Below are 24,529 nucleotides of genomic sequence, written 5' to 3' on the forward strand. Positions count from 1 at the left end.
AAAGGACAGGAAGCAGAATGTGGACCTGCCTGTAATTCCCAGCTCCTACACAGTGCCTGGCAGGGAGGGAGCCACCAGGCCTTTCTGGTGGTTTGGCTCCACAGGGAGGCCATGTCGAAGGTCCTAGGAGATTCACAGAAGCCAGATGTCCTCCTTGGAAATCCATCTTCTCCCTACATTTCAGAGCCACTGCCAAGACACTGGAGCTCGAGCCAGAGATGGTACCACTGTTTTTCCTCCCCACAGGCCCAGACAACCTCAGTCATTCCATCTATCAAGCGTCTAAGTACATCCAATTTCCTCCCTGTTGGCTCAGCTCTGCAGACAGCTTGGCTTCCCAACCACCACAGCAGAAGAGGCCATACATAAAGTGAGGAGAAAGAAGCAACCCACGGCTCTTCTCTCCCAGTGCCTGGGGTTTCTGTGAGATGTCCCCAGCCCAGCAGAGAGAAGGGAGGCCTGCGGTTAAGGCCAACCACAGAGATGATGGATGAATGGACGGATGGACGGATGCATAGATGGGTGGGTGGATGGATGGATGGATGAAGATGAGCTAGAACTGAAGCAGAAAGCTAGATTAGGAAACCTCAGAACTAACTCTTCATAAAAACTGGATTCTAATTTAGAAGCTGTAACCAACAAGCTGCAGCACCCTAAATAAATCCTTCCCCAAACTGGGTATCAGTTTCCTCACCTGTAACGTGAGAAAATGGGGCAAAGTAGTGTCTACAGACTCTATTTACAGGACATGTCAGATTCACACACTTGCTCTGCTTTCAGGCCCGACTGCCCTACCAAGTGCTTCCACTATTCCCGTGGTGACGCAGACACATTGCTGCTGCCGCCCCCCACTACCGCACAGCAGACTCCAGCCTGCCCTGGAGACTGCTCCCAGGTCCTTTTGTGGCTCACATCTTTGCTGCAACCATCCCTAAAGCATGCCACCCCCCTTCACCTCAGGCTCTAAGGGCCTCCCTGATGCCACTGAGGCAGGAGATGTCTCAGGGCTCACAGCCATCTGCACACATGTAGCCCAGAAGTCTGGGGACATAGATGCTTCATGGAAGGACCTTGGATCCAAGGGAGATGGAAGTCACAGATAAATTCTCTTTTCCCCCCTTACTGCCCTGACCAGGGGGAGACGTGACCTCTCTGAGTAATTTGTTTTGTCAGGAAACTGTGGCCTGCTTGGGAATTAGCCGTTGTACTTGTCCTTTCTCCTTCTCTGCTTCTGTCCCCCTTTCTCTGACTCGGGCCTCTTAGACTTGCACTACTAAATAAAATGTTAGCGCAGAAAGCGATTACCTTGCATTTATTGTGTGTTCACTGTGTGTCTGGCACTGTGTGTCACCTCAGCTAATACAACTACAAGAACAATTAGCATTTACTGAGCATTTTCTCAAGGCAGGCATTGGCTTAAATGTTTTACATCCTTAAATTCTGTCAACAACCCTATGAATACATATTATTACTACCTTCATTTTACAGATGAGGAAACGGAAGTATATGTAAGTACCATGGTCCAAGGTTACACAGTTACTACATGGGGCAGATGAAATACTCAAAACATCTCTGTGAGGTGGATGATACTGTTGGCCCCTTTGACAGATGAGAAACACAGACTCAGAGAGGTCAAGTCACTTGACAAAAGTCACACAGCTACTAAGTTACAGAGCTGTAACTTGAAGGTCTGGGATATAAACCCTATGATGTCCCCTGTAAGGATTCTTTCAACCCTGGGTCCTAAATTGCTAGGGCTCTGATGAAAGATAAAGCCCACTGGTACCAACTCCAGTTAGATCTCAATGCTAAGGTCAAAGTCCTTCTCCTCACGCCTGGCTCTAGTCTTCCCACCTGCCTCGTCCCAAGGTGTCGACTCTGTCTACCGTCTCTCTCAACTTCTCTAAAAATATCAAAATAGCCTGTCATGCTGGACTGTAACCAGGCTCAGCAATATTTACTGCCCCTCCCTGGAGAACAGTACTCTCCATTTCCTTTGACTTAAAGCTTAACTTTATGACTTGCTTTGGCCAATGAAACCGAAGCAGAAATGACACACAACATTCCCAACCTTTAGCTTTTTTTTTTTTTTTTTTTTTTTTTAAGATTTTTATTTATTTATTTGACAGATAGAGATCACAAGTAGGGAGCGAGGCAGGCAGAGAGAGAGAGAGGAGGAAGCAGGCTCCCTGCCAAGCAGAGAGCCCGATGCGGGGCTCGATCCCAGAACCCTGGGATCATGACCCGAGCGAAAGGCAGAGGCTTTAACCCACTGAGCCACCCAGGCGCCCCCCAACCTTTAGCTTTAAGAGCCATTGAATGACTCACCATTTCTGTTTTCTCTTTGCCACAGCCATGGCTGGGCTACTGGTAGACATCGCACCCAGTCTCAGAGAGAGGAAAATAGGATGGAGAGAGGTGGCCAATTCACAATGCACCTGTAACTTGAGCACGAAGTAAATTCTTGATATTACAAATCACTAAGAGTTGAAGGTTGCTTACTGTAACATCTAGCCTTCCTATCAATACACACAGTGGTTCAAGAATGGGGTTGCTACCACAATATGACGACAACAAACTAAGAATACTGGCTTCTGGCAGTGGGCAGAACATATTAATAGAGGCTAGAAAGATGTTTATTCATATTATATGGTGATGAAACTGCCATCTGAAATAAACTAGAAATGAATCCGATGAGCTTGAAAAAACACAGATAGTATGTGTCTTGATTATTACTGGCTGCCTTTGACAAGGACGAGAGGAAAGAAATGTGCTATGCATTGAATTATATCCTCCCAAACCCACATTCAAATGTTGTTGAAGCCCTAACTCCCGGTAATTCAAAATGGACCATATTTGGAGATGAGGTCTTTACAGAGGTAACACGTTAATATGAGGTCTGAGGGTAGGTCCCAACTCAATATGACAGGTGTCCCTGTAAAGAGGGGAAATAAGGACACAGAGATGCCCTTAGAGGAAAAATGAAGAGACCCAGAGAGAAAACAACAAGGCAAGGAAGGGGGCTTGGAACGGATCCTCCCCTCAGAGCCCTTAGAAGGGCTAACTAACTCCGTCATCACCTTGATTGTGGACTTCTGGCCTCCATAATCTGGAGACAATACACTGCTGTTGTTTAAGCCACCCAATCTGTGGGACTTTGAGACAGTGGCCCCAGCAAAATAAGACAAGGTGAAAGAGAAAAGAACTGGCCGCCTTGTGGATGGAAACAAAGGGGAACAGAGAGTCAGAAATGCCAGGGCAGGGGCACTTGGGTGGCTCGGTGGATTAAAGCCTCTGCCCTCAGCTCAGGTCATGATCCCAGGGTCCAGGGATCGACCCCGCATGGAGCTCTCTGCTCAGCGGGGAGCTTGCTTCCTCCTCTCTCTCTGCCTGCCTCTCTGCCTACTTGTGATCTCTCTCTCTCTGTGTCACATAAATTAATTAATTAAATCTTAAGAAAAAGAGGGGCACCTGGGTGGCTCAGTGGGTTAAGCCGCTGCCTTCGGCTCAGGTCATGATCCCAGGGTCCTGGGATCGAGCCCCACATCGGGCTCTCTGCTCAGCAGGGAGCCTGCTTCCATCTCTCTCTCTCTGCCTGCCTCTCTGCCTGCTTGTGATCTCTGTCAAATAAATAAATAAAATCTTTAAAAAAAAAAAAAAAAAATCTTAAGAAAAAGAAAAAGAAATGCCAGGGCTTACTGGGTTGAAAGAAACAACTTTTTGTCCTCTCCTTACAACGACAGGTAAAACTGAAAAACCAGCCTTGAGATAAGGATCAAATGAAGGGTTAGACACCCCGCCCATTGTTAAAACATCTGAACAAATCAAGGGAGTGCCAGTGAATCCTTTCAGTTGGACAAAATGGTGAAGAGTCTGGATCTTCCATGAAAACCTGGTGGGCTTAATGTAACCAGAATGAACTGTGAGTGTGGCCCTTGGTACATACAGCAGACTGGAATTAAATCAATGACAGAAATGACTAAGTTTTATTCTTGTTGTATAGCCAAAGAGCCACACAATCTTTAACTAGTTGATAACTGTTCAAGAAACAAAACAACACTTTGATCCCAACCTTCTATGGGGAAGAAGTGGATTGACAGTTTTTCAGTCACCCAGGAGGACAGTGGAAGAATAGGGACTCCCAAAAAAGTGAAACCAAGAGCTATGGAAAACAATGGACTGGAGATCTACTTCCAGAGAACAAAAGAACATGCCCAATTCCTAACGTAAGGGACCCTTATAACATCTCCCCTATTAAATTCCAAAATTATTACAGTGTGTTTCTCCCATTCTTCCCCTTTCCAAAAAAAAAAAAAAAAATTATGTATGTTATTCTAGCCCTGATCTAACATTATATATTGTGTGTACAGGAAGCAAATAATTTGCCTTTTTTGTTCATGCACATTGGAAGCAAGAGGAGGCAAATGAATATTTGATATAAAGACCCATCACAGGATTGTAGGCTTTGACTCCATGTCCGTGAATGCACAAGAGTTCTAGATGCTCTCCCCAGAGACAGGCAGGGGGACAAGTATGTTCCAGAGCCAAAAGCAGGCTGAACCAAATACCTGGGATGAGAAAGGAAGACCATAATAAACTGTATTATCATTCACAAATATTTACTGCCATTCCCAGGGGAAGGTCACTTCCTTACTTGGGCACGGAACTTGCTTTGAGCAAAAGTGATACACTTATAGTCAGAAGCTTTAAAATTCAGCTCATGCTTTGTCATGCTCTCTTTTCCCCCGGTCACAACAACCAGCAATGTTCTACATAAAGGATGCTCTGCCAGCCTGCTCCAGAAGCCTCCTGTGTTCCACGATGAACAAGGAGAGAGAACCCAGTCCTTGTTGGTATTAGCCACAGCAAAGTCCTGACTATATTGAGTGATACAACCATAAGCCTCCTCCTCCTTAAAGGTTCCAAGCCGATATTCCTTCCTCCTCATCAACATTTGGCTCCTCACTCTTCTTAGCCTGTTGGGGCTGAGTGCTAGCTTCAAGTTCTAGAATCTGAACTGACCAAAACTATAGATGAAAAAAGTACCACACAGAGGAACCCGGTTTGAAGACGAATAATAACAATTTGCAAGAAGACAGAGCTCACAGCTTCGGGATATGTTTGCAGGTAGGTCAACATGACCCAATAAATAAGGCCATGTAATTGATTTCACAGATCACCATGTTTCTGACAGCTAAAGGCTTTCTTTTGGGGATAGGGAGGATTGGATTATGTCAAGTGGGTATCAAGTGGGAGACTCCAAAATATGCAGGAAACCTCTCCATCAAAGCAGAACTTTAAACATGACTCTTTTCCTCTATTTATCAAAAAGGGTACTTACTTTCCCCTAGACCAGAGATTCTGAACCCTGACTACCAATTAGGTTCACCAGTGGAGTTTTTATAAGACTATCAAAGTCTACTATGGGCCACCCAGTAGATCAAATAAATCATCGTCTCTGTATTTTAATTTAAGTATAGATAACATATAATGTTATATTCGTTTCAGGTACACAACCTAGTGAGTTCACAATTCTCCATGTTATGCCATGTTCACCACAGTAAGTGGAGTTACCATCTGCCAAAGTTATCATATATTATTGACCGTACACCCTATGCTGTACTTTTCATCCCCATGACTTATTTATCATAATCTCTTAAAGATTGGTCCTCAGCATCAGAATTTTTTAAAAGTTCCCAGAGTAGTTCTAATATGAAACCAGCTGAGAACCACTGCACCAGATAGAAGGTCCCTTGAGAGCAGGAGCTAAGACTGTCTTCTTCACAGCTGAATCTCTAGCACCTCCTATTATGCCTAACACGCCTCTGACATTCAGTGAGAAAAGAAAAAGAAAAAGAAAAGAAAAATACTGTTAAATAAATAAAAGACCACTCACTGAGTAAATGAACCCTGAGCAGGCCATTCTATCCCCATGTTGGTCTTCCCATATATGTTAGACACACCCTCTCAACTCCTAAAAATCTGAAAGTTTTTCTCCAGAACTGTGCTGTCCAATACAATAGCCACTAACCACATATGGTACTTACATTTAAAATTCAGTTTTCCAGCTACAGTAGCCACAACTCAAGTGCTCAACAGCCACATCTGGCCCATAGCTACTGTCCTGGGCTGTACAGATATAGAACATTCCCATCACCCCATAAAGTTCCATTGGACAATGCTGTTTTGGAATAACCGATTCCATTTTTAAGAGCTGCAAGTGACCTTGGTGATTTAATCCAGCCCTCTCTCTTTATAGATAGTAATAAACTCTAATGGTAATGAACATAAAGAAATAAACATGAATCCAAAAAAACCAACTGCATGAGCTCAAGAAGGGAGAACTCAGAGGTCAGCAGTAGTGAGAACAACAAACAAACAAGCCTCCGTGGGATCTTGGTCCGTAATAAGTTTATCATGAGTTAGTTCTGTGACAGGGACACATGCAAAATATTAATAGGAACATATGTACTTGAACAAGAAAGGGATGCTCTGCTATGTCCTGGTCAGCCCATGCTGGAAGCACCATGTTCAGTTTCAGACGTCAAACATCATTAGGGACATAGACAAAGAGTTGGGTATTCAAAGGAGAAAAAATAATGGGGGAACTGCCCAAGTAATCAGAAATGTTTAGCCTAAAGAAAGCTAGGATGCAAGACCTTAAAAGCTGCCTGCAAACCTCTGAGAGCCTACCTCATGAGAAAGGGATACTCTGTGGTCACAGGTGACTCCACCTGAACAAATCTTTCCGGAGTGCCAAAAGTGCCAGGCATTAGTGTCATGCTGGGTACTGATTTAGAAGAGAAAACAAAATGAATGGAGACAAGCAGTGATCTATGATAGACTAGGAAACAAAGTTAAAGGAAACAGAAAGAAATGTATCATTTCCATTTACGGTAGGAACTCTGAAGGACTAAACACCAGGAAGTGGTGACTGATAGCAGAACGGGGGACCAGGTAAGATGGCAGGAGAAGGCCTCGTGGAGGGTAAGAGCCAGGTATAGAAAGTGCAGAGACATCGGCTTCCAGGACTATTGCAAGGAGAAATGATGGTATGCGTCAGGAAAACTCCTGGTGTGTTCAAGGAACCAAAGGTGGCGAATGTGACTGGAATGAGGAAGCAACAGAAGGGCATTCATTGCATTAAGTCAAAATGTGCCTTCCTTTAAATTATCTCTGACAGGGGTGCCTGGGTGTTCATTGGGTTAAAGCCTCTGCCTTTGGCTCAGGTCATGATCCCAGGGTCCTGGGATTGAGCCCCACATCAAGTTCTCTGGTCAGCGGGGAGCCTGCTTCCCTCTCTCTCTCTGCCTACTTGTGATCTCTGTCAAATAAATAAAATCTTAAAAAAAATAAAAATAAAAAAATAAATTATCTGACAGCATAGCCCAAAATAATATGAGCTGCCTGACGATAAAGCGTTATTTCCATCATTGAAGGTAACCAACCACAGGACTGGACTAATGGCTTGCTGGACAATTAAGGATTCCCTTAAAGAATCCTCTCTATGGGGCACCTAGGTGGCTCAGTGGGTTAATCCACTGCCTTCAGCTCAGGTCATGATCTCAGGGTCCTGGGATCGAGCCCCACATCGGGTTCTCCACTCCGCAGGGAGCCTGCTTCCCCCTCTCTCTCTGCCTGCCTCTCTGTCTACTTGTGATCTCTCTCTCTCTCAAATAAATAAATAAAATCTTTGAAAAAAAAAAGAATCCTCTCTATGGAAAGGGACATATATTAAAAATTTAAGAACCATGGGCAAGGAGGCATGCACAAAAAGTGCACACTAAAATACTGTTTGTCAGAAATCTGAACCAAGCCAAAGTTCCATCAAAAGGCACTGAACACTGAGGTGTTCTGCAGCAGTTCAAACTAATGAACCAGATCCACAGGTCCTCAAAAGGACAATGGGAAGTGAAATAAGTTTCAGAAAGATCCATACTGAATGTTTACCATATGCCTGATAATGTGCTAATACATTATATGAATCAACTCACTTGACCCAGAGAACGATCCTATGAGATAGATGCTTTATTATCCCCATATCACACATGGAAAAAAAGTGAGCCAAAGGGCAGTTAAAGAAGTTGCCCAACATTACATAGCTAGCAAGAATCGAGCAGGGATTTCAATCTGAACAGTCTGGCTCCTGAGGCTGTACACTTAGCCACTATACATACCCCCTCCCTGTTATATTTCTTATATATGGACACACACACACACACACACACACACACACACACACACACACGTACTGTGTACTCATCTACCATGTTAGCATGGTCTCTAGGGAGGCCGAGAAATGAAAGGAACTGGGACGGGAATATAGCAACTTCAACTTATTCTGTAACTGTTTCTAAAGCTCCAAGCAAATGCGACAGAATGTTAACATTTACTGATTCTGGGGACAGTGACAGTTGTTGCTTCTATTCTCCTTCATGCTTGTATGTATTTTTCTTTTGTTTTGCAGAATAACTCCTTATCAAGTAAAAAAAAAAAAAAAAAATGTATGGCTTAATAGACCGAAGGCCCGGAGAAGTAAACTATCCAGCAGTCAAGGGAAAGCCATTTTAGAACCTGCTTCCCCAGGCACGTGGTCCCGCGCCCACTCTGCAACCCTGAGCTGCTGGGCAGTTTGCGAGCCTTATTTTTTCCCAGGATGTCAGCACGAGGACTGAGCCAGCCCACTTATCGGTAGGAGTCGGCTCCACTTCAAGCACTGGCTGCATCCATGAAAAGTTGTACTGAAATAAAATATTTGCATATCAAATCTTATTTTTCCGCTGATTTACATTCTAATTTTGGAGTTGTGTTCCCACAGGAAAGAATTTAGTCCCAATATGTTAAAATAAATCCCAATTAAGAATCACAGCATTCATCAAAGACTACCACAGTGAGTGCCCATCTCATTCACCCACAGTGCTCTCTCAAGAAAATCCTGGTCACGGGCACCTGGGTGGCTCAGTCGTTCAGCGTCTGTCTTTGGCTCAGGTCATGATCCCAGGGTCTTGGGATCGAGCCCTGCATCGGGCTCCCCACTCAGCAGGAAGCCTGCTTCTCCCTCTCCCATTCCCTCTGCTTGTGTTCCCTCCCTCTCTCTCTCTCTCTCTCTGTCAAATAAATAAATAAAATCTTTAAAAAGAAAAGAAAACTCAACAGGCCACAGAGACTACATTTTAAATGGATACACAGTCAAGAGGAGTCCCATGGTTCATTCTGACTTTCTTGCATGTTCCGTCTGGGCTGCCAAACAGATTACCAGGCATTCATCTGCAGCCATTCAGCACAGCCCGCCAAGGGAAAGAATCATAAAATTCTATTAAATGGAACTCGCCAACTGACGAGACAACCATCTGTCCTGGTGGATTTACAATACCTGCCAAAAGATACTCCAGCAGACGTCCTTTGGTTTCTCTTAAGAGAAACTGTCCCTTTATTGGATTGCATTCATGTACTCATTCCTGCTCTCATGCATTAAGGAAACATAAGCAGGAGGTACAGTGGGAGGCTAACACACAGACTGCAGGTATAGACCCAAGTTCAAATCCTATATCCGTCACCACTGATAATGTGAGTTCCTGGAACCCTCTAGATCTTATTTCTTCATCTGTAGGATACTCTATGAAAATATTACAAAAGTAAGAATGTTGGGAGAAGGATGAAAGACAAAGTTTAGGAGTTGAGATAACTCTCCTTTTCAAAAAAAAAAATCAGTTCAGACAAGTTATCCATCCTCATTAGGAATTAAGTACAGTAGGTAATTGCAAATACTCTTTGAAAGAAAACAAAACAAAAATATTTTCCTGAATTTAAGTGCATAAATTGAAGGCACCTGGGTGGCTTCGTCAGTTAAGTGTCTGCCTTAGGCTCAGGTCATGATTTCAGAGTCCTGGGATCGAGCCCCGAGTTGAGCCCAAGTAGGGGCTCAGTGGAGAATCTGGTTGTCCCTATCCCTCTCCCTTTATCCCGACCCCTGGCTCATGCTCGCTCTCTCTCTCTCTCTCTTTCAAATACATAACTAAAATATCTTTTAAAATAAATGCATAAATTATTTAAAGTCAGCTTTTTTGATTTCAACTTGGTTAGAAAGTCATCTAAAATTTTAAAAAAATAAAGTTATCCAAACTTACTTTATACTTATTTATTTGCTTATTGTCTGTTTCCCCTTAAAAGCCAGATATTGTCTGATTTGCTTACTGCTGTATTCCTTGTACTGGAAAGTACCTAGTACATAGTGGTAGATACCGGCTACATAGTTAATGAAAAAATGTATACTTGTTGAATGCTTGGCAATAATACTGATTAACATTTAATTTTTTTGTTGTTTACAATGAATTTAATATTTATCTAAATTAGGGGCGCCTGGGTGGTTCAGTGGGTTAAAGCCTCTGCCTTCAGCTCAAGTCATGGTCTCAGGGTCCTGGGATCGAGCCCCGCATTGGGCTCTCTGCTCAGCAGGGAACCTGCTTCCTCCTCTCTCTCTGCCTACTTGTGATCTCTGTCTGTCAAATAAGTAAATGAAATCTTTTAAAAAATTAAAAAATCTTTAAAAAAAATATATATATATATTTACCTAAATTAACCCTTAAGAATATCTTGTATCTTGTATTTATTAAATAAATAAAATCTTAAAAAAAAAAAAGAATATCTTGTATCATAGACATTATCATTATTACTCAATGTCCTGAGAGGAAATACATGCCAAGAGGTAAAGTAATTTGCCCAAGGTCCGGAATTGGTAGATATGCATAGTAGTTTCTAAAAGAATTATTATCTTTTTATATTCTCTGCTGTCTCTCTCCATCTCTGCTGTCCTTAATGTACTATTTGATGGGAGAAGGAGCATGACAAAGAAAACAGATTTCAGTGCAGATGTTAGAAGTGTGCATATTGGGGAAATTATTTATTTTCTCTATGATAGACATTTAGTCACATAGCCACTGAAGGATTTTCCAGACTATGCCACTGCAGGTGTTAATTTGCCCAGAGGGGAACTTGAAAACCCTCTCTACTGCCACGGCTTGCTTCAGTTTTATTTTGGCAAGAGGAAAAAAAAAAACCTATATTGGGGAGACGCTGGTATGTGAACTGAATCCCTCCACTAATTGATTAAATGCAAAGTTATACTAAATCACTCCACTCCAAGTGAGGTTGACTTGTAAATGCTCCCAGAGGTAATTAGTGACTAGGCGCATCCAATCAACAGAAAAAACAATTCAGACTTGGGCAATAGTGGGTGGCAGGAAATGTGGAAGATCAGCATTAAACAAACCCTTTGGGTAACTCCATCTTATTCAGATTTTCTAAGCATTAAGAACTATAACTCAAGCTTCAAGTACTGTTTTGTGAAAATGATTCCACAAGAGCGGTGTATTTAATTCCTGTCCATTTTTGCAAGGTCAGCTTCAGGTGCCACCTCCTCCAAGGAGCCTTCCCCAAGTTATCCAGTGAGAAGTTTCTCTTCAGCATACTTGGGATTTTATCCGTAATCCACGACAAAGACAGCTCTCCTCCCCCATACAGGAGAGAGTCCAAGGACATTCCGTGTCTGCCCTTCTAGACGGTAACCTCACTGGGGTCAAGATCTCTGCCTTATTCATCTGTGTCTCCCACAACACCTAGCATTAATCCTAGAATGCAATAAGTGATAAAAGCCTCAATCGTCCTGAAGTATCCCACACGAGCCTTCGTTCTATCTTGTCACGTAAAACACACGACTTGAAAGATACCATCTATTTTTTTTCTTTAGAAACTCTTCTAAAACAGACCTCCAGAAAGGTAGCATTTTTCCTGACAGAAGGAAAAAAAAAAGCAACACATTAAAGAATCTTCACTCAAACATATTTTAATTCACTTTTATAAAGGAGACACCAATGGACAGACACATTCTCCCAACTACATAACAGCAAGGCACTGTCAGTCAGAGAGAAGTACAGTTCCAAACCCTCAGACCTCTGAGTCCCATTCAAGGCAAAGCAGAGATTTTCCAAAATGATGTTTGACACTCTAAAGCTGGTATTTAGGATGTTTCTCAGCTTAGAGAAGATCTATGTCAGTCTCACACATAGCCATTCATTCTCTCCGCCCCAGTAAAATATAATTTGTTTCAAGTAAGAAGGAAATAAAAATCTTACTTATTCAACTCTCTGCACTCTACAAGGACAGCAGTAACAAAAACAACCTTAAAAGGCTGGCCAGCCCCCAAATAAATCCTATCAGGCTGTGGAGTTGGTATTTTAGGAGTGTTGCTAATTAAGTAAGCTTTCTACTTAAATTCATCAATATAATCTTAACAGGCTAGCACTGAAATGAAGGTTTTCCTTCCCTAAGAGCTGGACTTAGGATGGTGAAATATGAGAAGGAATAAAAATAAATGAAGGAAAGAATAATGAATTTGTGTTTTACACTTTTCACCTTTCAGTGCCTTCTCATACACTGTCATTGAATCCCTACACCCAGTCGATGTATTATTCTTCCCATTTCCAGATGACAAATCTGACGCTTGAGAACATTAAGTGACATACCCACGAAGCACCCCTAAGTATTCCTTCAAGGTACTTTCATTTACTCATTGATAAAATGGGGCAATAAAAGTACTCACCTTATTGGCTGTAAGGATGTGAGGATGATATAAATTGTTACGTATAAAGTCCTGAGCCCTACTCTTCTGTCCCCTCCCCAGCCATCCCAATCTACCACTACAGGTTAAAATCTGACACTAATAACACACAAGACAGATGATACACGTAGGAGAAAAAGGCCAAAGTTATACCCTATTACTTAAAAATGTATGAACTCACATCTAATGAGAGCTCACCATGTACCAAATACAGGTGTAAAACTTAAATGTATTAATTTATTTCATCCTCACTATAACCATATATAGCAGATACTATTATTATCCCACTTTATCAATGAGTAAATGGAAGTACTCTGAGGCAGTGAGTCAAGTAGCTTGCTAGTTGCTATCATGTATTACGACTGAAAGACGGGATTTTGTAGCTTGCCCATATTAAATGTGGCATAGTAAAAGTAAAATCTCAGAGCCTCTTCAGACCTGCAAAGTCCAGCAGAGTAACTAACCCCAGCCACATAAAGCAACTGAGCACTTGAAATATGGCTAGCATGGGCAAGGAAACAAATTTTTTATTTGAATTTGAATTAACCTGAATTTAAATTTAAAAGGAATACTCAATGAAACAGGAGTTTTCAAGACATCAGATATCAGTTACTGAAGGGCAGTAATCCTTGAAAAATGGAAAATAAGGGAGATGAGCCCTACAATTACCCAAGCTTATTGCTCCAGGAGAGGTCCCAAGCTAGGTCAGAGCCCAGCAACATCCCTGAGTTGAGGTGGGGAAGCAGAGAGTCAGGGGAGACCAAGTCACTTATATTACACAGGAAAGTATACATAAATGGAGACAAAAGCAGAGAGAAAAAAATACAGATCTCCCTCAAGATCAGTACTCAGTGGATTACATGCACATGAGAAAACTACCCAAAAACACAGAACCAGCACCCACAAGGTAACAGTGCTCAAAATACACACAGAAGAGAATACTACCTATTTCTACCACTTAAGCTGAAAACTCTCACAATTCATAGGGACTTGGGTAGAGCACATAGAATGTCTTCCCTCAGTGATAGTAAATAATTAGCTCTACTCTATTAACATTAGCACGCTTTGGGCTATCTAAGAAACCTGATATGTAGGATCCAAAAAGATCAAACTGTTTCCCAGTAACTTAACTGTGTCCTAGAAAGATACCATGAATATTTATAAGAAAACAAAAATAGCCAGCACTAAACAAGGTAAAATAACAATGCCTGACATTCAATCAAAAATTACCAGACATGCAAGGAAGTAGTAACAAAGAGAAAAATTAATCAAGAAAAATTAACCCACCACTGATACAATAGAATTAGCAGTTAATACAACAGTTATTATAACTGTATTCCATCTATTCAAAAAAGTTAAAAGCAGACATGGAATATTTTTTTAAGAGTCAAAATAAATTTACAGAGATGAAGCCATAATATATGAGATATATTTTTTTAACAACAACAACAAAAAAAACACTAAATGATACTAATAGCAGACACTACAGAAGAAAACTTTAGTGACCTTGAAAGTATCACAAGAGAAACTATCAAAAATATTACAGAAAGGGGCGCCTGGGTGGCTCAGTGGGTTAAGCCGCTGCCTTCGGCCCAGGTCATGATCTCAGGGTCCTGGGATCGAGCCCCACATCGGGCTCTCTGCTCAGCGGTGAGCCTGTTTCCCTCTCTCTCTTCCTGCCTCTCTGTCTACTTGTGATCTCTCTTTCTGGCAAATAAAAAAAAAATTAAAAAAAAAAAAAAAACTTACTCCTCGCACTTATATTTAAAAAAAAAATATATTACAGAAAGAAAAATGAACTATAATTTTTGAAATGAACAGAATATCTGAAAACTATGGAACAACTTTAAGCAGCCAAACATACATGCAATTGGAGTCCCTAAAGAAGAGAGATGGGGACAGAAAAAAATACTTAAAAGATATAATGGCCAAATTCTTTCCAAATCTGATGAAGTGCAAGAGGTCTCACACAGGGATACCTGGGTGGTTCAGTCAGTTAAGCGTCTGCCTTTGGCTCAGGTCGTGATCTCAGGGTCCTAGGATCAGAGTCCTACATCGGGCTCCTTGCTCATCAGAGAGTCTGCTTCTCCCTCTCCCTCTGCCTGCTCTGGCTGTCACTCTCCCTGCATGTGCTCTCTCGCTTTCTCTCTCTCTCTCTCTCTCTCTCTCTGACAAATTAAAAAGAGAGAGAGATCTCACACAGAAAAAAGAAAGAAAGAAAGAACACCACACCGAGGGGCACCTGGATGGCTCAGTGGGTTTAAGCCTCTGCCTTCAGCTCAGGTCATGATCTCAGGGTCCTGAGATCGAGCCCCACATCTGGCTCTCTGCTCAGCGGGGAGCCTGCTTCCCCCTCTCTCTTCCTGCCTCTCTGCTTACTTGTGATCTCTCTCTCTCTCAAATAAAGAAATAAAAATCTTTTAAAAAAAAATAAAAGAAAAAGAAAGAAAGAACCACACCGAGGTACACCATAATCAAATCACCCAAAATCAGTGACAAAAAGAGTCTTAAAATCAGAAGAAAGAAAATTACCTACAGAGGAACAAAGATAAGGTGACAGAGATTTCTTGTTGGAAACAATGTACATGAGAAGACAATGAATCAATATCTTTAAAGTACTGAAAGGGAAAAAAACTGTCAACCCAGTATTCCATACCCAGCAAAAATATCTTGCAAAAAAATGAAAACAAAATACTTTTTCAGACATACAAAATCCAAAAGAATTCATCACCAACAGACCTGCACTACAAGAAATGTTGAAGGAAGTCCTTGAGAATGATATCAGATGGAAATAAGAATCCACACAAGGTACCAAAAAACAGAAAATAGTAACTACATGGGTAATTATGTGATTGATTTTCTTATTATCTAAATCTATTCAAAGATAACTGACTGATTAAACAGAAATAATAATGTGGGATGGGAAGTAAAATGTGTGATGATAGATTGATGACCAGGAGAAAAGAAGTAAACTATTGAAGTGTTCTTATAATATACATGAAGTTGTATACTCTTACTTGAAGGTGGATTGTAATAATTTAACGATGTATACTGTAAAGCCTAAAGCAACCACTAAAATAATGAAACAGAGTTATAGCTAAAAAGCCACCAAAGGAAATTAAATGAAATCATTGAAAAAAAAAAAAAAACTTGAATTAATCCAAAAGAAGCCAAAGAGTGGAAAAAATTGAATAAAGAATACATAGGACAAATAGAAAACAAATAGCAAAAAGATATATTTAAATATAAACAGGTCAATAATGACATTAAATATAAATGGTCTAAATACCTGTAAAGACTCCAGAAGGAAGACAGCTCTGCCAACACTCTGATTTTAGCCTCCCAAAAGTCATTTGGGACTTCTCACATCCAAAACTATAAGATAATAAATTTGTTTTGTTTCAAGCCACTCAATTTGTGGCAATCTGTTACAGCAAAAGAGGAAACTAATACATATTTTTTCACCTAGAGGTGGGATGCTGCTGTAACAAATAACTAAAAACATGGAAGTGGCTCTGGAATTGAATAATGAGCAGAGGCTGAAAAAATTCTGAAGAAAGCCCTGGCTGCCACTAACAAACTGTTAGTGGAAATATGGATGTTAAAGACTCTGCTAGTGAGAACTCAAAATGAAGTAACAGTATGGTAGAGAAAACCTATATCATCTTAGGGAATACTTAAATTGTTGAGAACAGACCATTAGTAGAAACATGGACATTATAAAATGCTGCTGGCAAGGGCTAAAAAGGAATGGAAACAGAAGACACAGGATCCTTGTTACATAGTGACAAAAAGCTTAGCTAAATTGTGTCCTGGAATAATACAGAAAGCAAAACTTGTAAAAGATGAACTTGGATATTTAGCTGAGGAGATTTACAAGCAAAGTGCTGAAGGTGCAGTCTGGTTTCTCCTTGTTGCTTAGAGTAAAAGATGAGATGAAATAGAGAGATGGAGTGATGAGCTGATGAGCAGGAAGAAACTAGGGCCTGAGGAATGGGAGAACTCAGCCTATCAGACTGCAAAATACAATAAAATGAGGAGATTCACTGTCAGGAAATTCTGCTCTGAGGTGAAAACCACAGGTGTAGCTGATCAACCTTTTGCTAGTGCTTCTGAAGGATCAAGTTTGGAAGATTCAATCACACAGAGGTCTCTCTGGAGAGATCAGGTATGTGACTCATGGATCCTCTTGGCCATCTTGGCACAGGACAGGAACAGAGATGGGGCTGTTTAAGAAAGACCTCTTGTGCAATGGACAGGAGACCCTAAAGGTTCCTGAGAATGTTACAGCAGAAATACTGCCAACTTGGACTGAAGGAAACTGAAAGAAGATGAAATGAGAAAAAGCTGATGACTTTGAAAATTCTACAGGCAGGAAACAGACTGATAAAACTATTCAACAACAAACACATGCTACTCTGCCTGAAAAAGGAAGAATAACTCAAAGGAATGAGTCACAAGCCCAGAAGACAGAGCCAAGGGCCACACAGAATTACTCCCAAACCCTGAAATCCAACACAGTTTGCCCTGCTGGAGTTCAAAATTCCTTGGGATTGGTGGCCCCCTTCTTCTTCCCATTTCCATTCTATTATCAGGTCTACCTACTACAGGTATCCTACACTTGTCCCACTGTTTTATTTGGGAAGCAGATGACCTGTTTCCTACTTGTCACAGATCCATAGATGGAGAGGAGTTTCCCCCCCAAATTTATGATACTCAGAGTCAGAGTCATACCTGATTTAGATTATGCAGAAAATCAGATTTGGAATTTTTCATCTGACGAGACTGGATAAGGAGACTTTGGGAGAATATTGGGATGAGGTGAATGTATCCTACATGTGGGACAGACATGAACCTTTGGGGGCTAGAGGGTGGACGGTGTGGTAAGCACAATAATGGCTCCCCAAAGATGTTCGTGTCCTAACTGCCAGAACATGTAAATATGTTACCTTACATGGCAAAACGGTTTTAGCCTATGATTAAATTACAGATCCTGACGTGCAGAGATTGCTGCTGGATAATCCAGGTAGGCCCAACGCAATCACAAGGATCCTTAAGGGAAAGTCCTCCTCAGTCAACCTCCCATAATGAAGTTACTCTTTCCACCAAAGAAGCTGAAAATCCCTCCCCATAGCTGGAGCCTGCTGGACATCCCAGAGGTAGATGCCAAAGCAAAGATCACAAAAAGTAACAGAATTCTTGCCTAAGAAGCTCACACTTGTGGAATAAATAAGTGAATGAATAGTGAGTCAAGTAGGCAATAAGCCTTTCATGGAGCACATGAGACAGAGGAAATTTTAATTCAATTAAAAATGTGTAGTTATCACCTACTACATGCCATGCATGGTACTTGGTTCTAGGGATGTAGGGATATATCCAAATAGAGATAACTTCTGCCTTCATGAAGCATGACCTCTCAATAGTAACTGAGCAGACCTTGTACAAGGCAAAAAGAAAAGTAATTCCATCTGTATTCTCTTAACCATACCCAGCTTAAAAACTTCACCAATTCCTTAGTAAGAGTAAATGGATATTAGCATACCCCTGGTCTTGTTATGTATCATCATATAAGATCCGTAGATTTATTATATATCATTAATAAGACCTAAGTTATCTCTAGAGTAAATATGTAAATCTCAGCTCTTAATATTGGTCCAGCCATTCTAAAATAATCCTTTTTTTTTTAAATTTTAGATTTTTTTATTTACTTATTTGACAGAGAGAAAAAGATCACAAGTAGGCAGAGAGGCAGGTGGAGAGAGAGGGGGAAGCAGGCTCCCTGCTGAGCAGAGAGCCCGATATGGGGCTTGATCCCAGGACCCTGAGATCATGACCTGAGCCAAAGGCAGAGGCTTTAACCCACTGAGCCACCCAGGTGCCCCTAAAATAATCCTTTTTGTTGTCTTCACAAAAGGCTGACTGAAAAGAACCGTGCCAGAACTTTTCAGAGGAATACCCTAGCTGCCTCCCTATCCTATCCAATGAGGTCACTCCCTGCAGCAACCTTCACAAAGGCCCCCACTGTTCTCAGAAAAGATTACAAAATGATTGACCTGATGCTACACTGAGAAGAATTACAATCGTTCACAAGTGTACATGGCCTCTCACCTATCAGAACAGATACCGGCCATAAACCATCAATGTGTTTAAGCCTCTGGGTATCAACTAAATATCCGTTCTGCCTACAGGGTCCAAGGTAACCCAGCCCCTGTCTGCCTCTCCAGCCACTCACCATCATTTAGCCATACTAGACACCTTTCTATTGGTTTCCGCTTTCAGACCTTCATACACACTATTCTCCCTGCCCACAGTGCTCTGAATTCCCGCCCCTCCCTATACCAGGCTGGCTATTCATTGCTCAGGTCTCTGCCGACACATCAATTTTCCAGGTAACCTTTACCTGACCACTACTGTCTCTCCACACTGGTTCAATCAGATCTCCCTGTACTACTCGTTTTGGCAGCCTATACATCCCCTTCCTAGTAAGTACAGCAATTGAAATTGAATAATTCCTTGTGCAGTGACTGTTTCGCCCACTGTATTTTAGAACGGGCTGCACCTGTCATACTGGCAATCCCGCTATTAGTATGTTGCATGGTACACAGCACGAGTTCTGTACTAATGGCTAGGACTCACTGGGGAGGACACAGTTTTAACCACTTCGCTGGATTAGCTCCTCTACTGCTGATAGCATCCCCATGAAAGAGGTACGTTAGTGTTTTAGATGAGGACGCAGGCACAGTAAGGCTGAACGATTGCCAAAGTCTCAAAGCCAATAAGCGGTAGCATTGGAATTTGATCTTTGATCTCAGGCAGTCGGGCTTTTAAGCAGCACACTGCACGGGGTGCCTGGGGGTCTCAGGTGGTTAAGTGTCTGCCTTCAGTTTGGTCATGATCCCAGGGTCCTGGGATCAAGCCCCGCATCGGGCTCCCTGCTTCCCCCTCTCCTCTCTTACTTGGCTCCCTCTTGCTATCTGTGTCTCTCTTAAATAATAAATAAATAAATAAATAAGAAGCCCACTACACTCCCTTGATAACTGAGAACCAAGTAAGCTGCACTCCTAAGAGAATGCAGCCATAAAACATCCTCTGTGCTCATGTACACATTAAATAGGAGAGAAAATACATGAAGAAGACTAGGTATAGATATAGTATAGTTATGGGTAAAGATAAGGGTAATAGTTGAAGACATATCCTGTAAAAATAATATGGCTGGCCAATGGCTTTCAAGACCTTTGCAATTTCACTCAACTTTAGATCCCCACCAAAATACCCAAGGAAATGTGTCACAGCCAAAAACCAACTACGTCACAGCCATGCCTCTAGTGACCCCCTCCCAATCTCAGAATATCCCTCAGTTATCTGAACCCTGTTGACATTTCCGAACATACTTATGACAGGAACACAAGAGAAATAGCGGAGATGAGCCTGAGACACACACACACACCACAGGAACACTCCCCAGACAGATCCTCTTCCCCAAGTTCTACCTCCATCCGAAGGAGGAGGGGCCTTTACCTTGAAATAAATACGCCTTGCTGGCATTGTGCAGTCCGGACACCTGAGTGACTCCAAGGGTGGTGTTCACGAGGTCGAGCTCGGTGATAATATCCACCTGCTGGTCAGGGTCCGTCCCAAAGCCCACCACTGAAAAGGAACAGAGAAGCTGTCTTGGCTTCAAATACAGACTGTTGCAGCAAAACAGAACAGAAATTACAGAGGCCAGGAGGGGCAGGGAATACAAGGAGGCCAGTGATGAGTGGTGGAGAGGCTACCTTCTGGGGTGGAAAAGGAGAACAAGTCTTCGCTCTGTGGCCCCCGTGATATTGGAGTTTCTTTGTCCCTTCCCCCCCACCCCCCATTCATTATGGATTGAGGACCCCTTATCCAAAACCCTCAGAGCTGAACAGATTTCAGATTCAGAATGTATCATATGATGGAAAGGTATTATGTCCTAAATGCTACATTTTATGTAACACCCTAAGCAAAGTCTGAAGCAGGACCCCATAACCAAACATAGTATTTCTGGACCAAGAGGTACGATGTTTTCCTCTGGCTGGCTAAACAAAGACTATAACAGCCTCGTGTCACTTAAGGTCAAGTTTCGCCACCAAAAGGGTCCAGCTCAGGGTAGCTTTTGCTGTCACGTGACTTATGAAGAAACATCGGGCTTCCAAATTCTTTCAGACCCAGGGATGGTATCTACAGGATCATGGCCCTGATCTACCTGCTTCCGAAAGTGATCCAGTGGCAAAACATGACGCCACTGTCACCCATGAACACCTCCACGGGCCACTCCCCCTGCGTCAGGCACAGCCGCCCTGATACCAAGGAGGACGCCGCAGAGCACGCCTGTCCCTGCTGGAGTGGAGTGGTAGAGGGGCTGGCCAAAAAAAAAAAAAGAAACAAGAGGCGTTCCTTCCCTCCAAGGAGATTCCTGAAGGGAAAGTTAAATTCCAACAGACAACTCTGTTGGAGAACCTTTGTGCAGAGAAACGTGGCCACGAGCCCCCAACACCTGATCTGAGAAAGGCAAATGCAGAAGGCCATTTCTCACCTGGGGGCGTTCTGTGCAATGACACACACATGATTGCAAAGTGACTTCCAATTCTACGTATTAATAAGGCTAGAGCTCACTGGAAGGGGCTGTGGGTACGCCATTCATAAGGGCAGCATCTATCTACACTTAACATCTCAGCAGTGCAATTCTGACTGCACAGTCGGAAATGTTTTAATCAGCAACAGCTGTCAACTTCTGTCTGCTGGCAATGCAATTGCCGAGGCAAGATCTAGAAACCCAATGTGTCCAAGAGAGACTGAGTGAATGATGATCAGGACATCGTGGGCCATTGCAACGTCATCTGTCCTCCCGCCTTCACCCCTGGCCCCAGAGATGTGGGGAAGGAAGCTGGTACACCCTCTTTTCCTACGAAGAAAACGGGAGCTGCTACAGCCACAGAACGCTGGGCTAGGAAGGCTCGCCAAGGCAGACGAAAGGGTTAAACCGAAGGCAGGTATATAATCTGCATTCTCAGTTTCTGTCCGGTTTCTCCCTGTCCTCTGAACTGAAGGTTCAATCTCCCCCTTCCCAATGCAGCCCGTTATGAGACCAGTTTCCTCAAGGACAGCTCTTCCTTCTACTATTCTGCATTCATTCATTCATTCATTCATGCAGTAACTTCTCAACAGGCATTAGCGAGCGCTTACAACATAACACAGTGCTGGGCACTGGAGATATCCTCACAGAGCACACATTCCTGAGCCAAACGGTGAAGACGGGGGGTGGGGGGAAGCTAATTTAAGATGGCAATAAATGCCACGCAGGAAATAAAACGGAGTCATGGAATACAAGGCAACTTGGGTGGGGCTTTAGAAAGAAGAGTCGGGGAGGGTTCCTTTGAGCTGAAACCTGACTGCCCGCAGGGGTGGGCAGCGGCCAGATCTGGGGGGACAGGTTTCCAGGGATAGAGAGTGGGCTCTCGCCCACTGCAAACCAAGATCAGACTGGGCATATTTGGGGAACAGAGAAAGGCCAGTGTGGCTAGAGCAGAACGGGCAGGGAGAGAGTGGTAGAAAATGAGGCCAGAGAGTAGGGCATGCCTTTTGAGCCACTGGAAGGAGATGGGTATGCTAACTGCAACAGGAAATCACTGGAAGGCTTAAGGTGTATGTGTTGAAAAGGAGTAGTAGAAGGAGATGCTCCCACTTTACATCATGATCTCCCTTAAGCTCCCATCCTGCTTGTTCATTCCTCACACAGACTCCGTTCACAAAGACGGATCAAACACTTACTCTACACAAAGGACTGAGCCGATGGGTGTCCATCAGCCGGAGTCATAGGCCCAAGAGCCTCTGGTGGAGACCAGAGATGTTTTTCTCCAAGTGAACTCAGATATCAGCAGTTCTGTGATCACCTTGAAAAGGCAGGGGAAGGGGCGCCTGGGTGGCTCAGTGGGTTAAAGCCTCTGCCTTTGGCTCAGGTCATGATCCCAGGGTCCTGGGATCGAGCCCCGCATTGGGCTCTCTGCTCAGCAGGGAGCCTGCTTCCTCCTCTCTCTCTCTGCCTGCCTCTCTGCCTACTTGTGATCTGTCTGTCAAATAAATAAATAAAATCTTTAAAAAAAAAAAAAAAGAAAGAAAAGGCAAGGGAAGAACTAACATTTCAGTCTGATCTATCGTGTTGTACACTTAGATGGCAGAAATTAAACCGAGAGGGATCTTAGAGGACCTCCAAGCTGTCTTCCTCTGGCTGGGAATAAGGAAAGTGATCTGGGGAACGTGCCCTTAGCTGGACACAAGAAGACATAAGTGTCCCTGGAGCCCCAGTGCCTCACACAGGGGCTGACAGCAGGTAAGCCCTGAATTTAGGACCTAAATAATGAACTAAATAATTTACTGCTCTGGTACAATGATCTCTGAGGTATGTGCATTTCGAGCGAGGTATACCACCAGACAACAGGATGGCATTCAGGCCAAGGAAATGTTCTTGAAAACCTGTGGTTGAGGATATTGCTGCTATGAACATTGGGGTGCATGTGCCCCTTCTTTTTACTACATCTGTATCTTTGGGGTAAATACCTAGTAATATGATTGCTGGGTCATAGGAGAGCTCTATTCTTAACATCTTGAGGAACCTCCATGCTGAGGAAACTCCAAGCCATGAGTGGCTGCACCAACTTGCATTCTCACCAACAGCACAGGAGGGTTCCCCTTTCTCCGCATCCTCGCCAACACTTGTTGTTTCCTGACTTGTTCATTTTTGCCATTCTGACTGGTTTGAGGTGGTATCTCACTGTGGCTTTGATTTGCATTTCACTGATGGCTAGAGATGTTGAGCACTTTTTCATGTGTCTGTTGGCCATTTGGATGTCTTCTTTGGAGAAGTGTCAACCTGTGGAAGGAGCTGAGATGCCCTTCAACAGACGAATGGATAAAGAAGATGTGGTCCCTATATACAAGGGAATAGTACTCAGCCATCAGAAAGGATGAATACCCACCGTTTGCATCGACATGGATGGAACTGGAGGGGATGATTCTAAGTGAAGTAAGTCAAGCAGAGAAAGACAATTATCATATGGTTTCACTCTTATGTGGAATATAAGGAATAGCACAGAGGACCACCGGGGAAGGGAAGGAAATCCAAAGGGGGAGAAATCAGAGACAGAGATGAACCATGAGAGACTGTGGACACCCAGGAAACAATCTGAGGGCTTCGGAGGGGAGAAGGGTAGGGGCACGGGGTAACAGGGTGATGGGTATTGAGGAAGGCACATGCTGTGATGAGCACTGGGTGTTGTAAGTAATGAATCATTGAACATTACATCAAAAACTAATGATGTTCTATACAGTGGCTAACAAAATTTAAAAAAAAATAAATTAGGAGAAAAAAACCTGTGGTTAACTGAATTATTGGATTCAAATCTTTACCCCTCCCAGAGCCACACCCTTTGCTGTGTGGCTTTGCAGTTCCTTCCACTCAAGTGAAAGTAAGCCTCTGTTTCCTTTGACTTTGAGCCTCGCCATATAACTTGTTTCAATCACTGGGATGCTTGGGACGCCAGCAATGTTAAGCGAGCAGAGGCCTGACCATGCTTGATGTCTGGGGCAGGGCTTGATGTCTGGTACCCCTGCACCATGACATGGCCCCATTGCTCCACTGGTCCAAGGAGACAGAGGCATATGGAGCAGACACCCCACTTGAGTTTGGCACCATGCTCAGCCAAACCTGACCTAGATGAACCAGGAAAACAGGAACAGAACAACCTACAGAACAACCTACAGAAACGTGAACCAAAATAAATGTTGTTTTAAGCCACTGAGTTCCAGATGGTTTGGTATGCAATAATATTGGGGCAGCGGTTGACCGAAGCAGGGACTAAAGACCCACTATAATCAACATCCTTAAAATGCTCC

At 42.9% G+C, this 24,529-nt stretch overlaps 1 protein-coding gene across 2 annotated transcripts in view; it reads right to left on the reverse strand.

Annotated features, from left to right (window-relative positions):
• The window catches only part of NELL1 (neural EGFL like 1), an 860,623-nt gene that overhangs the window by 831,005 nt on the left and 5,089 nt on the right, over positions 1-24,529 (reverse strand). For both annotated transcript variants that reach the window (XM_046016014.1, XM_046016013.1), the window contains exon 2: positions 20,135-20,263. In XM_046016014.1, coding sequence (XP_045871970.1) covers positions 20,135-20,263 — 129 coding nt within the window. The remainder of the gene's footprint in view (positions 1-20,134; positions 20,264-24,529) is intronic.

The sequence above is a fragment of the Meles meles genome, chromosome 8 (genome assembly GCF_922984935.1).
Source record: "Meles meles chromosome 8, mMelMel3.1 paternal haplotype, whole genome shotgun sequence".
Lineage (NCBI taxonomy): Eukaryota > Metazoa > Chordata > Mammalia > Carnivora > Mustelidae > Meles > Meles meles.